The 14,133-nt window shown below is 39.9% G+C and overlaps 2 protein-coding genes across 2 annotated transcripts; both read right to left on the bottom strand.

Moving 5' to 3' along the window:
• Positions 1-3,642: 3,642 nt before the first annotated feature.
• Positions 3,643-8,356, bottom strand: LOC116259030 (uncharacterized). The gene is made up of 4 exons (XM_031636624.2): positions 7,970-8,356; positions 7,804-7,864; positions 6,770-6,914; positions 3,643-4,209 (listed from the first exon to the last, which is right to left on the bottom strand). The coding sequence occupies exons 1-4, from the start codon at positions 8,208-8,210 to the stop codon at positions 3,958-3,960; spliced, it is 699 nt and encodes a 232-aa protein (XP_031492484.1). The 5' UTR covers positions 8,211-8,356; the 3' UTR covers positions 3,643-3,957.
• Positions 8,357-8,704: 348 nt separating this feature from the next.
• LOC116259032 (uncharacterized) lies at positions 8,705-12,152 on the bottom strand. Its single transcript, XM_031636625.2, has 4 exons — positions 11,915-12,152; positions 9,728-9,814; positions 9,500-9,639; positions 8,705-9,405 (listed from the first exon to the last, which is right to left on the bottom strand). The coding sequence occupies exons 1-4, from the start codon at positions 12,135-12,137 to the stop codon at positions 9,169-9,171; spliced, it is 687 nt and encodes a 228-aa protein (XP_031492485.1). The 5' UTR covers positions 12,138-12,152; the 3' UTR covers positions 8,705-9,168.
• Between the last annotated feature and the right edge of the window lie 1,981 nt (positions 12,153-14,133).

Below are 14,133 nucleotides of genomic sequence, written 5' to 3'. Positions count from 1 at the left end.
TTTTCATGAGCTCTGAGATACCTATATCCCATGAAATGCCACCATTGAAAGAGAAGTGCGGATGCTCGAAGTTGCAATTCAAAAGAGAAGGATTCTTCTCCCCACTAGTGACATAAGCAGAGATGGACCTTTCTCTTGTCCCATCGATGCCTTTTCCTGATGCTCAGCAGCCGTTGCCAAAATTCTGAAACAGGTGAAAACAAGTGAACAAAAGAAGGAAGAATGGCAAAGCTTTCAGTTTCTAGAGTGCGTCTGCCCTTTTGAGGACTCTGAAGGTCCTCAACTGCTCATGTAAGCTGTAAAGTGGGTCGGTCCCAGTTTGTGTTGCCGAATATGATCACAGAAGGACCTGTGGATCCCTTTGATGACTCAGTGCTCATTAAGCTTGTTGCTGATCATTTGTGCTCCTGGGCCATGCCGCTGACGCCGGTCTTGTGCTGAGCCCACATGTTGCATTTCCATTGCTGGTTTGAGGAACAAATTTCGCAGCACTTGTGATCCACAATGTGCCACAATCCTTTTAACTTTTAGCTAGACGGATGGTGGAGAATGGCTGTGGTACAGTTGCCAGATACTGTAACTATAGTTACGAATGTCTTTAATGGTGGTGACGTTTTTCTCAGATGCTTTTCGGCAAAGAAATTCTCAAAAAGAGTTTGAGATATTTGTTTTTAGAAAAGAATAAATATTAAAAGTAGGGAAATAATAAAGTAAATGAAAAACTGATAAGAAAACATAAAGAATAACTTATAAATGATGTTTTAGTAAGATAAAAATGAAGATAAATAATTCAACTTAAAGTTTTATTTATTTATTTTAATTGGGTGGGTGATTCATTCCTAAAACGCCATTGACTCATGTGCCCACCACTTATAGAGTTCAGAAGCTTGTTTCGAGACCTATGGTGCAAAGGAAAAGCGAAAAGTGCGCTCACAATAACCACAATAGTTCAACTGAAGTTTTAATTTTTTTTTTCAAGTTTAAACTTTAAAGCAAAAAGTAACATAAAAATAATGATAGAAAACAATGTAAAAAGTGAAAAAATGTAAAAAATTCATCTTGGACTTTTGTTTCAATGTTTCTATCCAGTCTTTAAAAAAAAAAACCTGTTTTTTTATGACTACGAGTGTACCCACATCAGGGATCAAGTGTATGAAAAACCAATATGCTCGCTCGTAACAAGAACAGTGGGCAAAAGCATCCGTGAAATGGACAAAGATCAAAATGTCGTGGTGCAATAACTACTCATCGAGGCCCATGCTGAGCACCATCAGCACAAAGATGGAGTGCCAAAATGCTGCCATATGTAATAGTTTTATTTCTTCTGCTATCTTTTTCTTGATGGGTCTGCTCTACCATGAGGCGCCCACCCTTTGTGAAGACAATGGCTTCCCTGCTTTTCACGTTCCTCTCAAGTATGTCAATGCTTTGATACAATCCACCTTCACCTCAATGCGCTTTACTCCTCAGCAACTGTGGCCGGGCAACACCGCATCTGTCATCTAGCTCGGCCCGTTAGTTGTCTAAATAGAAGAGGCTTTGGTGGGGAGCCAGAGGTTAAAAAGAGTTGTCAAAAATGTTGGAGAAGATTGTGTGCATATGTGGGAAAATGAAATGTATATAGTGGGTTTTGTGCTTCATCATAACTTGTGTTGGTGCATGGGGCATTTTTCTGAGGGTTTTCGGAAGCTAACAGTGGGGTTTCACCGCAAGTGCTTTTTTTTTTAGCATTTTTGAATGACGGAAAGTGTTCTTTCTTTGTCCGATAGATTCGTTTTTGAAGTCATATACAAGTTACATATACCAGAAAATACGTGTTCAGTGGGATATGCAAAAGGTTCTCACGCGGTGTAATTTTTAGCTTCAACCTCTACTCAAAAACACACTCCATCATAATTTTCTTATGAGCCGAAAGAAATTAAGTTGGTGGTCCTGACTAAAACCAGTGCTGCGCTCACTTCATTTCGCCCCACCCATGACGGGCTTATGTTGATGGAGAAGAGATCAGACTTACCAGTTCTGGCATGGTCGTCACCTCCATGCACTTTACTTTGCCTCTCCACAGTCCACACTGCCTGTGCTCTTTTCCGCTGTACCATCCACCCTCTCTCTCTCTCTCTCTCTCTCTCTCTCTGCGACTCCTCATGCACTGAGAATGAAGAAAATTAAGCAGGATTTATGAAGACGAAAAGGCGCGCATGCAGTCTTTGCTGAGAAAAGTTTGACGAGCAGAAGCAAGCTCTCCATTGGGAAGGTCTTGCGCCCCCCACGCATTTAACGCCATTTCCGTAACGACGGACGCCCCTCTCTCTCACCATTTTGACTCCATGTAGCTCCAGTATTCCTTTCCTGTGCCATATTGATAAGAGTATTGATACAAATGGCCATCTTGATAATATTGCCGGGAACATTATATTTATAAAGAACACATCACTAATCTATTCTAAAGCGTCTGATGTTTCTCTCACATTTTCTTTTATATATACCTAAAGTTAGTAATTACCCTAGAGGGTGGGTATATTGTAGCTTGTCGAGTTTAATTTCTGTAAGTGCTACTCCTTTGTACTGACAGGCGTTGCTCTTAAATTGATGGAAGCAACCAATAAGATCATTCAGGCTGTGAAACGTTCCAGCTTTAGACCTTGAGAGCAGAAAGGTGGTGAAGCATAATCGGCAGTAGCATAGCCACATTTTGAAATTCCTTTATTTTTACATCGTGCAACTTTAATATTTACACATCCATAGGTTCAGATCCCCTCCAGCTCATTTTTTTGGCTTCGCCACTGACAATAGGCCATTGACAGATCACCAACTTCTGTGATTACAATTGAGGCTGTGAAGCACAATACACTCTTGATTAGATCACCAGCTTCCATGATGATTATTATTGAGGCATTGGCTAGGATATGGCGCCCATTTTATTGTGTTTGGTGTTGTTTACAGTAAATGAGTGAGACAAAAGCAAAGTTAGAAAGGAGTAAAAGGAGTTCTTAGCATGAACCTTTAATATTTAATGCTTCCCTTTATGCTTTTCTAGACGGTTTTGCAAAGGTCTCTTCTTTCCCTTGGATGTTCACTTGTTGGGCGCCCATTTTATCCTTTTTATTCAAAACAAAAAGTTAGATGTGGGCTGGTGTATGCAGTGCTGGACCTGGGTCCAACCACGTGTTACCTGCACCAAACCCGGCTAAGTGACCCAGGTGCCCCTTAAATAAAAAATTTTGGCTCTGCTACTGCACTTACTTCAACAGTCCTATATTGGAATTATGATCTATGCAGCCTCATGCCCTAATCTAACTCAAGTGGAGCACAGTCGGATATGAACGCTTTTTCATGCGTTGCATGCATGCACTGTGTACACACACACACACACAGGGAGAGAGAGAGAGAGAGAGAGAGAGAGAGATCACCGTGACTGCGTGCAAGAGCATGTGCATATAACATTCGGAACCGGACATATATCCTAACCCTGTGTTGTTACTGTTCATATTCAAGCAAAAGGTAAGAAATCATGAGTGATCCAACCATCACCAATTATGACATGCAAGCTTTCCACTTTATGCCTCAGCTGCAATCTTGCATCAGAATATCAGCCCATGCAGGAGTTACTGGTAGTGGCTTCACCAAATACTGACAAGTCAATTGCAAACATTTCCCTTTGAATCTATCATCAGAAACGCATTGTCCATGATACATTATTGAACTAGGCAGGGGCTACAACAGACGCGTCTTGATTTCAACAAAGAGGAATAACAGATAGATACAAACGCATTAGCTTGCTGGCAGGCGTTACTGCTGGATACGAGAGCCTTGGCTTAAAAATCAATAAACAGTTCTCAGGAGTGCTTTTATCAAACGGTAGGTGCCCACGGTTCTCTCATCAAAACATCACTCGCTAAAGCATGACAAAATTCAAGAAAGATCAATGACCATGAACCGGAAATAGAAACAAATTGTTTATCCGCTACCAGTTGCCATTAGGAATTCACCCTCGCATACAACCTCACCACCCACATATGCCTTCCCTTCCATCTTAGCAATTCCAAAGCGTTTCTGCAACTTCACTAGGTTCATCCTCATAACTAAGGTGTCTCCTGCAATCACAGGCTTTCGGAATCTAACCTTGTCGATCCCTGCAAAGAAAAAGTTCTCTCTGGAGCCACCAACTTCTGGTTGCAGCATCACAATTCCTCCAACCTGGGCCATCGCCTGAAATTACCATGTATTTGATCATCTCAGGATCTCCAGGTTGCTCGTGAAAGAGATTTTAAATTGGCAAGTTAAATTTTAGAAAAATTATCCACCTTGACATCACAATGATTTAACCAGTTCAACAATGGCTCAGTAAAAGTAGGTGGAGTAAGCATCCCAATACCCACAACTAGAAGTCTAAAATCATTCAGGTCACATGACAGTTTTTATGTAAAGGCTGCCACCAAGATGAAAACTGAGGAGACCCTCTGGCTTCAAGAGGCACATAAATGCTCAGTGCTCACCTCGATGCATGGGAGACTTGAGACAACTTTTTCTTTCGTCCAATTCAAATCTTCATTAAGGGGGATGGGTACTGGTTAATACTACTAGCAACTTGAAACATGAACATTTATGTTCTGTCAGCCAGAAGTTAAACTAACTGCTGTGGTAACTACACATAGCCCTAAAACCATGGTAAAGTGGGTGCTGAAAAGCCTTTTGAATACCTATACGAAAGGTGAAATCACCATTATCAGAAAGAATTACGTCCTCCAGCAGCATAAACTGGAAAGCACAAGTAAAACTTTCATCCATGACATCATGCAATTCGAAAAAAAAGCTTGCCAAAAAACCTTATCAAATTACGATAGAAGTCTAGCATAAGAATCAGACTTATATACCCAAACATGTCCTTATTCTGGCAATTTTGTAAAATCCAGGTGAACAAGAGGATCATGACCCACTGCCTGGAAAAGGGCTCAAAGGGCAGACACTCATGGGAATTCTTTATGCCCAAGGGCAAATTGTGTTCCCTAGCAGCATGAGAAATCCACAGTAATAGTGGAAAACAAGGTTTGGTAGCATTGTTTTAAGACTATTTACAAGAACCTTCATGATTATTTACATCCTTTTCACAGCAAAAGTTTGAAAATGGTTTCTTAAGGTTTGTTCCTCCACCACAGCGGCTATATTTTTGCTTATGTATTTGTTAGTGGTAAATTGTGACACTGTTATGTTTGCAAAATTTATATATGGAGTACTTTTCTGAAGAAAAGTATTCCAGTATGAACATATTTACAAAGCCAAGAGGAAGCCCCATGTTTACTGCAGTTCATCCTATAACCACCACCTTTTTTCTTCTTTCTTCAAGATCATAATCCTCATTCCACAAGGACTGGTCGATTAGAAAAGACAACCTTCTGTAATTCTATCCTCACTTCCAAGAGTTGGATACAGTGAGCTATGGTCATGAAAATTAACTTGCATGAATCAGGAGGGAGGCGGGCTACACTTGCCTTAATAAAATCAGCTGACATATACTCAATTCCATCCTACTTGGACCCAATTCATTTCCGAATCATCCCACTATATTTGGCAAAGAAGGGCCAGTGAGAATACAGATGGAATTGCTGCTCATAGACATGCGTTTGGAATAATTTTCATTTCCAAAAATTAGATATTACAATGACGTTATGAACACATCCTTTTTCATCTTAGTCTCTCACAATTAAGAAAACCAGATTCTATAAAGGATTGCTTGCTACTACTACCAAAAAGGTCTTAATTTAGACAACTAGAATCACATAAAGCTGGTAGTAAGAGCAGCAACAGTAGCTGTTACAAGTAGCACTTCTACTACTATAAGAATTGCTTGCTACTACTACCAATAACATGTAATGGTAGTAGCAGCAGCAGCATCAGTAATAATAATAGTAATTATGGAAATTTCAAATTGACACCTAAAATTTGGTGGTAATAGAAAACATATGCAACCTGTTGATGTTGTCAAAAACTGGCCTACATTTTGGATTTTGCATGATTTGTGAAAAATAACCTTTTGTAAGTTAACCCCAGCTCATCACTTAAGTTTTTTTTTTTTTTTTTTTTGGGGGGGGGGGGGGGGGTTAGTGTACCAAAAGACTAAAATATCCTCAAAGGAAACGGTTCTTAAGTTCATTAGGTTGCATTAGTCTCTTCAAATATACCAATAACATCAGCATGTTATTAACTATGTTGAAATTAGTAAGTGTTTTCTTAATCTCTAAAGTAGTTAGGTGAATCTTTCTCTTCTTATTGGGGTAGAGAGTTGCTGAAGAAAAACTTACATGTATTCACAAGGTTATTACACTTTTCATATCATTTTCTAAAGGGCAAAATGGTATGTTTTTTACTGGTTTAAAAGTTTTAGTTGACAAAGAAAAAAACCTGAAGGATCTTCTCGATTATCCATGGAAAAGCTTAGATGTGGTTTTAACAGTATCACAAACTTAGGTGTGTCTTATTATTATTCGCAAATCTAACAACAAGTCATCTAATAGATCCTTCTAATAGAAGCCAAGCCTTTGCATATTCATCAAAGCGAGTTCCATATTCAGTTTGATGGCATTAGTGAGACATAAATCTCATTTAAACCATAACTAAAAAAAAAATACTTACTAACATACAGCTATTGATGAATAAAATCAATTGTCCCTAAGTGTAATTAAGCAAGAGGGTAAAAATGCATAAACTTATGTAATTCAGCTAACAAGAAATTCACAAATAACCCTAAAGGAAAACTGTCATTAAGGAGTACCTCAATCATAAGAACGCCAGGCATGATTGGCCTCTCTGGAAAATGCCCAGGGAAGAAATTGTCATTAATGGTGACATTTTTTATTGCAACAGCAGAAACGCCAGGATTATATTCAATAACCCTGTCCACAAGAAGGAACGGAAACCTAGCAAAAAGAAAAAAGACAACAGTTAAGTAATATAAGAAATCAAAACTATATTAATACTTCCTCTGTACAAACAGTTCGTTCAGACTTTTTCTCTGACGAGTGAAGGCAATATTAACAAAAAATGTAAATAATCAAAATAATATTCCATCAATCCTATCCAGTAGAGCTTGTCAGTTTTATACAGAGGCTATCTAGACTCCTAGAGTACATTTCACAGAAACATGTATTCGGTACTTGCTTGCATGTCGTGTGGGGAAATTAATCAGCAAGAAATTAAAGTTGATCGGGGATACGAGCTTGATATTTCTAATATATATGTCTAGATACAAAGATTTTGGATAGGAAATAGAAATCTGAATGAGTGCTCCTATTTGACTAATAAAGGAATGCTAGCATAACTAGAGAACTGGATTCACAGTATTAGAAGAAGAAAATGCTTCATTTATAAAGTCGGGAACAGCTTCTCTTAAACACAGAATAGTGAATGAAAGAAGAAGAAGTCTAAACACAACTCCCAATTTTAACCAATCTTTTTCAGCTGCTTTATTTTTTTCCCTCTTTGCAAAATTAGAGTATAGAAATTTGAAAAGTGAAACCTTCTCCTCAGTTTGAACAAGCACGTCAAAGCAACCGCCAGGTTCCAGCATAAACGTCAAAAATGCTGAATGACTCGTGGATCCTCGAGTCTACATTTTCATATCCACATTCTAAGGCGATTGATCATTGATCTATTTATAGATCACAAACAGACAAAATCAAGTTGCTTTGCTCCCCACATTGCCAACATAGTTCACCATATCAATAAAAAATAAACACATTTTCTTTAATCGCAAAACTGCCTACTTTTCGTACAAATTGATACCGGACAAAAGCTGGGAAGCCTAACCTGTGTGGCAAGATATCCCGGATCTGATTGATATCAAGAACAGTAGGAAACGCCGGAAATTCTGCAAAAATATGATACGAAAAAAGGGCCTAAATGAGCATGAGATATACAAAACAGAAGTTCGTGCTAGAATTCATAAGACAAAAAGAGGGCAGATCCGCAATACGTTTTTCGATCGGGACCTCTTCCACTTCCCCAGAGCCCTCCGTTCCACTGCAAAGAGTAATGAGGCCATTCCGTCTCTTCGAACTTTCCCAGGAGTTAGGGACACGATTCGAAAGCGAAAGGGGCGAGAAATTCCTGCCGCAAGAAGGCAGCAGACACGTGGATAGAGAGCTGCAGGTCCGCCGAGCTGAAAAAAACGGTGGAGGAGCGAGGGACGGGGAGACGAACGACTTCGAAGCCATGGAGAAGGAAGATGAAACAATGAAAAATAGAGAGAGAGAGAGAGAAAGGTAGAACTATTTATAGGGGGAATCCACTGGCGGTTCTTCTGGCGGAGCTACCGATGCAGCCGCCACTCTCGCAGTCAGTGTTCAAGGTGGCGTTGTCCGCCTTTCAGCTCCCAAGGTAAGGAAGAGCGGATACGGTTCTCATCAGATCCAGAGTCCGAAATATTAACTTCAGGTCCGGATCCTTGTTTGGATATGTTAAGATACATCTTACGAATCCAAAATATATTTGCTGATACGGAGAAGGGAAGGACAAAATAGTGGTTGACGACACGCTCTTAACATACAAAAGTTGCTTTGACGCTGAAGAACATCTTTAAATGTAAACACTTCATTTATAGGTTAAACTTTGAGTTGGAACTAAATTGGGCTCAATTTGAAATTCATATCAGTATCTTAGTGAAATCTCAGTTGGATCAACGAATAAATATTAAAGAATCGAACTGCAATGAGACATAAAAATCAATCACATTAGCCTTGAGTATGACAATCCACAACCCAAATGAATACTCCTCAATGCCATTAGGGTAGCACCATCAAGACTCGAATCAAGAACATGCATGTTACAAGCCTTCCTACTCCACTTGTTGCACTAACCATCATTTGACAAAGCAAAAAAGAGAGAGAAAAAAAAAAGACAGAGAGAGAGGAGGGAGAAATGAACTGAGCAGCTGATGAGCGGTTTGTCTCCGTGTTCAGCTTATGAAACTAAACAATGATCATAACTTTTGATGACTAAAGCATAAACCAATCACATATTGCTTGTCTCAGCGCCGCTTGTAACATGAACAATTGACTGACTGCAATGAGCTAACCACAATAGTCTGGCATTTTCCGGAATTGTGCCATCATGAAAACCAAAAACTTGATGCTCAACCATCTTCAAAGTCCATTACAAGCTAAAATCTCAGGTTTATGCAGAGGAAGTTGATAATGTCTCTACGGCTTCTTTCATGTAGACGGGATGAAGAACATGGCCGTCTAATGGCTCAACATGCACCCACTTGCGGCCACTGAGCTTATGCTTTTCAAACTTGACATGACCTTCCTTGAGAGCAAAGAGCGTGTGATCCTTGCCCATCCCAACATAGTTTCCTGGATGAAAACGGGTCCCCCGCTGACGGACGATAATGTTCCCAGGTATCACTTTCTGCAGAAGGGACAGAGACGGTAAAATACCTGCTCACTGAAAAACTTGAAGAAACTGATACCTATGCTACAAAATCAAACTAGATTATACCGACCTCCCCACCAAATTTCTTCACACCAAGATTCTTAGGCAGGGAATCACGGCCATTTTTTGTGGATCCTGCAGTCTTTTTGGTAGCCCACCGCTTGAACACTAAGCTCAGTCCATCAGCACCAGTGTTCACTGCAGGCTTGTCTGCATTGAAATATGTTTGGCCTGTTATTCTGCCACAAAGTGGCCTGGTGGAAACAAATTGGCATTACAACCAGGTCCTAGAACATACCATGTACGCTATAAGCAGAAACCTTTGTAAGTAGCTCTGAGAGATTTGTGCGGCGACATAATGTCATAAAATTTGACATTGTGAAACCTGAAAAGAAGCATGTGAGAAAATTCAAACACCCCTCAGCTCCCATAACTCTCCAAATGCGAGTTTGCATGGATGCACGTGTGTGTGTGTGTGTGTGTGTGAGATAGAGAGAGAAAGAGAGAGATGCATTCTGAAAAGTATCATAAAATCTTTAAAACACTGGATTTAATGACGACAAACTGTTCTCATTGGCATCCCATACAGGCAATTGCTACACCATAAACCCTTGCAAAGCATGTCACTAGCCATTGCCATAAGAAGAAGCCATGGTGGGTAAAATATAAGTTATATAACCGTACAAGCTCATATACTTGGAAAGCACAATCTTCCTAAATGCTGCATCCGATACAGACAATTGCTACACCATAAACCCTTGCAAAACATCTCACTAACCATTGCCATAAGAAGAAGCCATGGTGGATATAATATAACCGTACAAGCTCATATACTTAGCAAGCACAATCTTCCTAAATGCTGCATCCGATACAGACAATTGCTACACCATGAACCCTTGCAAAACATCTCACTAACCATTGCCATAAGAAGAATGGTGGATATTATGTAACCGTACAAGCTCATATACTTGGCAAGCACAATCTTCCTAAATGCTCACCACAGTAAGATAAATATAGATGCTATTTGACCTAAAATTACTCAAGTCTAGCAATGAGTCCATTTTTTATTGTCAAATTACCTGTTATACACTTTTAAATGCTTCCTAGTTAAAAACCCCACCCATTTTATCTTTCCTCAAGCTTTACAGCTTAATCCCATCACTGTGCGTTGAATACATTTAGTGGTAGTGTTCCTTTAGACAAGGTTCTATGATAATAACATGAATAAAACAAATACATGCGTTTTGCATCAGGGAACCTCACTACAGCTTAGAATAGTTGTCCTACCTCAAACGATTTGTAAGTATACTGATTCATGCCACTTTCATTCTAAACAATACTACAAAGTTCACTTATTTCCCCATTCTGCCAAAGCATAAAACCCCACAACCCTCCCAATGAGAGGGATGTGATCAAGAATTGTTTTGTCTTGGCCTGGTACTCTATTTCTCTCAATTCCTCCTTCCTTGCAATGCTTCTCAGAAGTGCTATAGAAGGTATTCTTCTTCTTGTTGGCTTTATATAACTTTCTAACCATTTCCATGTTATTTTTTCTTTACCCTCTTCGGTTCTACTGTTTCCTGGCTTACCCTTTGCATGTTCATACTTCATAGTATTTTTTTTAAACATACAATGTTTTATAAACACAGTTTCTGGCTTACCATATCCATTTCAAATGTTGAGACTATGCCAACAGATGCTGGAACCAACTGTATCAGAAGCTAGTAAGCAGATTATTCTTCCTGCAAGCGAACCCATCCTCCCACTTCTCCACCACACCTCCACACTCTCCCCATATGTCACATAAGTACGGGTACGGGGTTGCGGGTGCTGGTACGGCATTTTCGTAAATTTTGGGACGGCAGTACGGTGAATATTATATATTCTTAATTCAAAAAAGTAGAAAAAATAGAAAAACATGCAATGATATCATCACATTAAGACAATGTTACTTTCATACAGTCTCATAGATAATCTCATACTTCCAGTTCTTCTTCCTCTTGAAAGAGAGCTGAGTGCAAATGGGCATTAAAAGCATGAAATGACATTAAAAACGACAACCATCACAAGTTCTGCGGTGTGACCTACGAACCACTCGCCAACAGCTAGAAACCAGCAGAACACGGCATGAACAGCAGGAAATTTGAGATGGCATGAACAGCAGGAAATTTGAGAACTGAATAAACAGGGAGCAGGAAATCTGCTAACCATCAGGACACGGCATGAACAGCAGGAAATTTGAGAAATGAACGTATCAAGAAAAAGGTAAAAACTCAAAACACGGCATGAACAGGGAGCTAAGATGGCGAACCAATTACTAACAGGAAACAGATGGCGAAACAAAAAAAAAAGAAACAGATGAATAGGGAGCAGGAAATCCTTGATTTTCAGCAATCCTTAGAAAGAAGAACAAATCCCGCAACAATGAAGCAAATCGGAACCCTAAAAATAAAAAACGAAACAATCAAACTAACAAATGAGAAACCTGCCGTCGGTCTCGCCGACTCGCGGTCCGTCGCCGGTCGCCAGGCACCGTCCGTCTCCAGCCGCCCAAGCACCCGCCGGAAGAAAATCAAGAGGGAAGAGAAGACGAGCGTCGGTGTCGGGTGTCTTTCTACTGTGTTATCGTGGTTTGGATCTGGTTCCGACACGAAACCAGATCCAAACGTACCATGGGGACCCGCGTACCCGTTTTGCCGTACCGGCATACCGCATACTAGTACGGGTACGCGGGTATGTGTGGCGTACCATGGTGAGATTCCCTTCTCCTCCCCCTCCCACCCCCACACAAAAAAAGAAAAAGAAAAAAAAAAAACCATTAGATATGCAAGTTACTATTGTGAAATTTGGGATAGCAAAGTTTGAGGAGCATATCACGCTTCAAAATGTAAAATATCTCATTAGTTCTAATTAATTAGTGTGACAGTGAGTGACAGTGATTACTAACATGATAATATCACAATAATAGCATGAAATCTTCAGTTACTCCTTTAATATTTTATTTCTTCTCCATGGTTAATTTATATTCTTCTTCTTCTTCTTCCTTTTCTTCTCTTGTTAAATCCATATTATCTTCATAAACTATATCCATATTATCTTCCTAAACTATTTTATGTTCTTAGCAGTTAGGTGCTTTCTATTTGTGTACGTATAAATCATTTTTGGGCACAAGAATTTCCCAACATCCATCAAAGAATCTATACTTTTGTGAGATTTTACTTTAGCAAGATATAGCTTGGACCTATTCATTTCAATAGCACAGGATATAACAGGCAAAACGGCTTGCAATCCCATGGATGGAGGAATAGATCATATCAAGCAGATTATGCAAGAGCATGCTGGTCCTCTGCGCTGTTGTACTCGACAGAATGATGCAGTTTAACTTTCAGACGTATCAACCACATACTTGAGATGCATCATCAGCTTTATACCTTCTGTGCTTTTCTTCCTCAAACACTAGGACAAAACCACAAATTCTTGTCTATAAGACCTACAAAGATGTCATCGATCTACCATCAACTAAACAGTAAAAAGCTGCATTTAAGGCCCTAATAGTCTTAGAAATTAAATCATAACATAGTTATGATTAATTAAACAGCCAAATAATTTCTCATCAAAACTGCAAGGCACAAGAACGTGAATCATTTTCACGAATAGGCACAAACAATTGGTTCTGGACAATTGGTCCCCAGAACGCAATATCAAATTATTTTTAATAGAAGTTCCTTAGGAGGAAATGATCGGAACGAGAATCCACCGTAGATGAATCACAAAAACAAGAGTGCACAAATTCATCTTTAAATGACTGAAAACAAATGTTCCCAAATCTATTGCGTGTTCTCATGGTTGTTCCTTTGCCATTCATTAACTAGTCTTTCATTGACCACTAACAGGTTCCTTTATAATGACAAAAAGTTTGTACTGGTTCTCTCCCTTCCAACACAAAAACTGTATACAAAATCAGGTTGTATAGTTTTTTGTTCATTGCTTTATCCACACTTACACTCTAAACCATAACAACTGCATACAAAATAGGGTGAGTAGGCGCAGACGATGAGATAACTTCAGCCACGCATGGTTTCAGTCTAAGAAGTTGCGACTATGAGGCAGAAAGAAAAATGGGGAAAAATGTCCGTTGCCGGGCGTTCAAGGGGGAAAAAAAATGGGGGCGTTTGAGGGTGCTACCCAGCAGAGACAAATATAGGTCGCTGAATGTTCCAGGATGCTGCGATGGCGGCCAAGAAAGGGGGGAAATGTGGGCAGCTAGCGAAGGGGAGAGAGAGAGAGAGAGAGATATACCGGCAGAAAAATGTCGGACGCCGGCCGCTTGAGGGTGTTGCGACGGTCGCCAAAGTGAAAAATACAGAGAGAGAGAGAGAGAGAGAGAGAGAGAGAGAGAGAGAGAGAGAGAGAGAGATCATCCGTTGATGTTACGATCACTGTATCGCTGGAAAGGCTCCCTTACATTACGATCACTGTATCGCCGAAAAAGGTGCTTTACATCACTGGGAAAAGCTTCTATGCACGCAGGAACCGGCCACCTTCACCTTCGAAGAGGTTTGCTCAACGCGCCGAGAGGCCCGAAACCTAGGAAAAAAGTTGGGCCCCTCCGACGCCCAACTTAATCAAACAAGGTCATGGATTCCAATTCTTAGGAACTCAATTTCTAGAGAACTAAATTCTCAGGAATTTAGTAGAACGAGC

This window comes from Nymphaea colorata, chromosome 8, assembly GCF_008831285.2.
Source record: "Nymphaea colorata isolate Beijing-Zhang1983 chromosome 8, ASM883128v2, whole genome shotgun sequence".
Taxonomy (NCBI): Eukaryota; Viridiplantae; Streptophyta; class Magnoliopsida; order Nymphaeales; family Nymphaeaceae; genus Nymphaea; species Nymphaea colorata.
This window is presented reverse-complemented; position numbering and strand designations above follow the sequence as displayed.

Excerpts from the sequence above, each read along its gene's own strand:
- LOC116259030 (XM_031636624.2), bottom strand. The coding sequence starts at position 8,210 with ATGGCTTCGAAGTCGTTCGTCTCCCCGTCCCTCGCTCCTCCACCGTTT. Across the intron at positions 7,865-7,969 it reads AGAGGTCCCGATCGAAAAAC|AATTTCCGGCGTTTCCTACT; the intron begins GTATTGCGGATC and ends ATATTTTTGCAG. Across the intron at positions 6,915-7,803 it reads CGGGATATCTTGCCACACAG|GTTTCCGTTCCTTCTTGTGG; the intron begins GTTAGGCTTCCC and ends TCTTTTTGCTAG.
- LOC116259032 (XM_031636625.2), bottom strand. The coding sequence starts at position 12,137 with ATGCCGGTACGGCAAAACGGGTACGCGGGTCCCCATGGTACGTTTGGA. Across the intron at positions 9,815-11,914 it reads GTCGGCGAGACCGACGGCAG|GTTTCACAATGTCAAATTTT; the intron begins GTTTCTCATTTG and ends GCTTCTTTTCAG. Across the intron at positions 9,640-9,727 it reads TTCTGCTTATAGCGTACATG|ACAAGCCTGCAGTGAACACT; the intron begins GTATGTTCTAGG and ends ATTTCAATGCAG.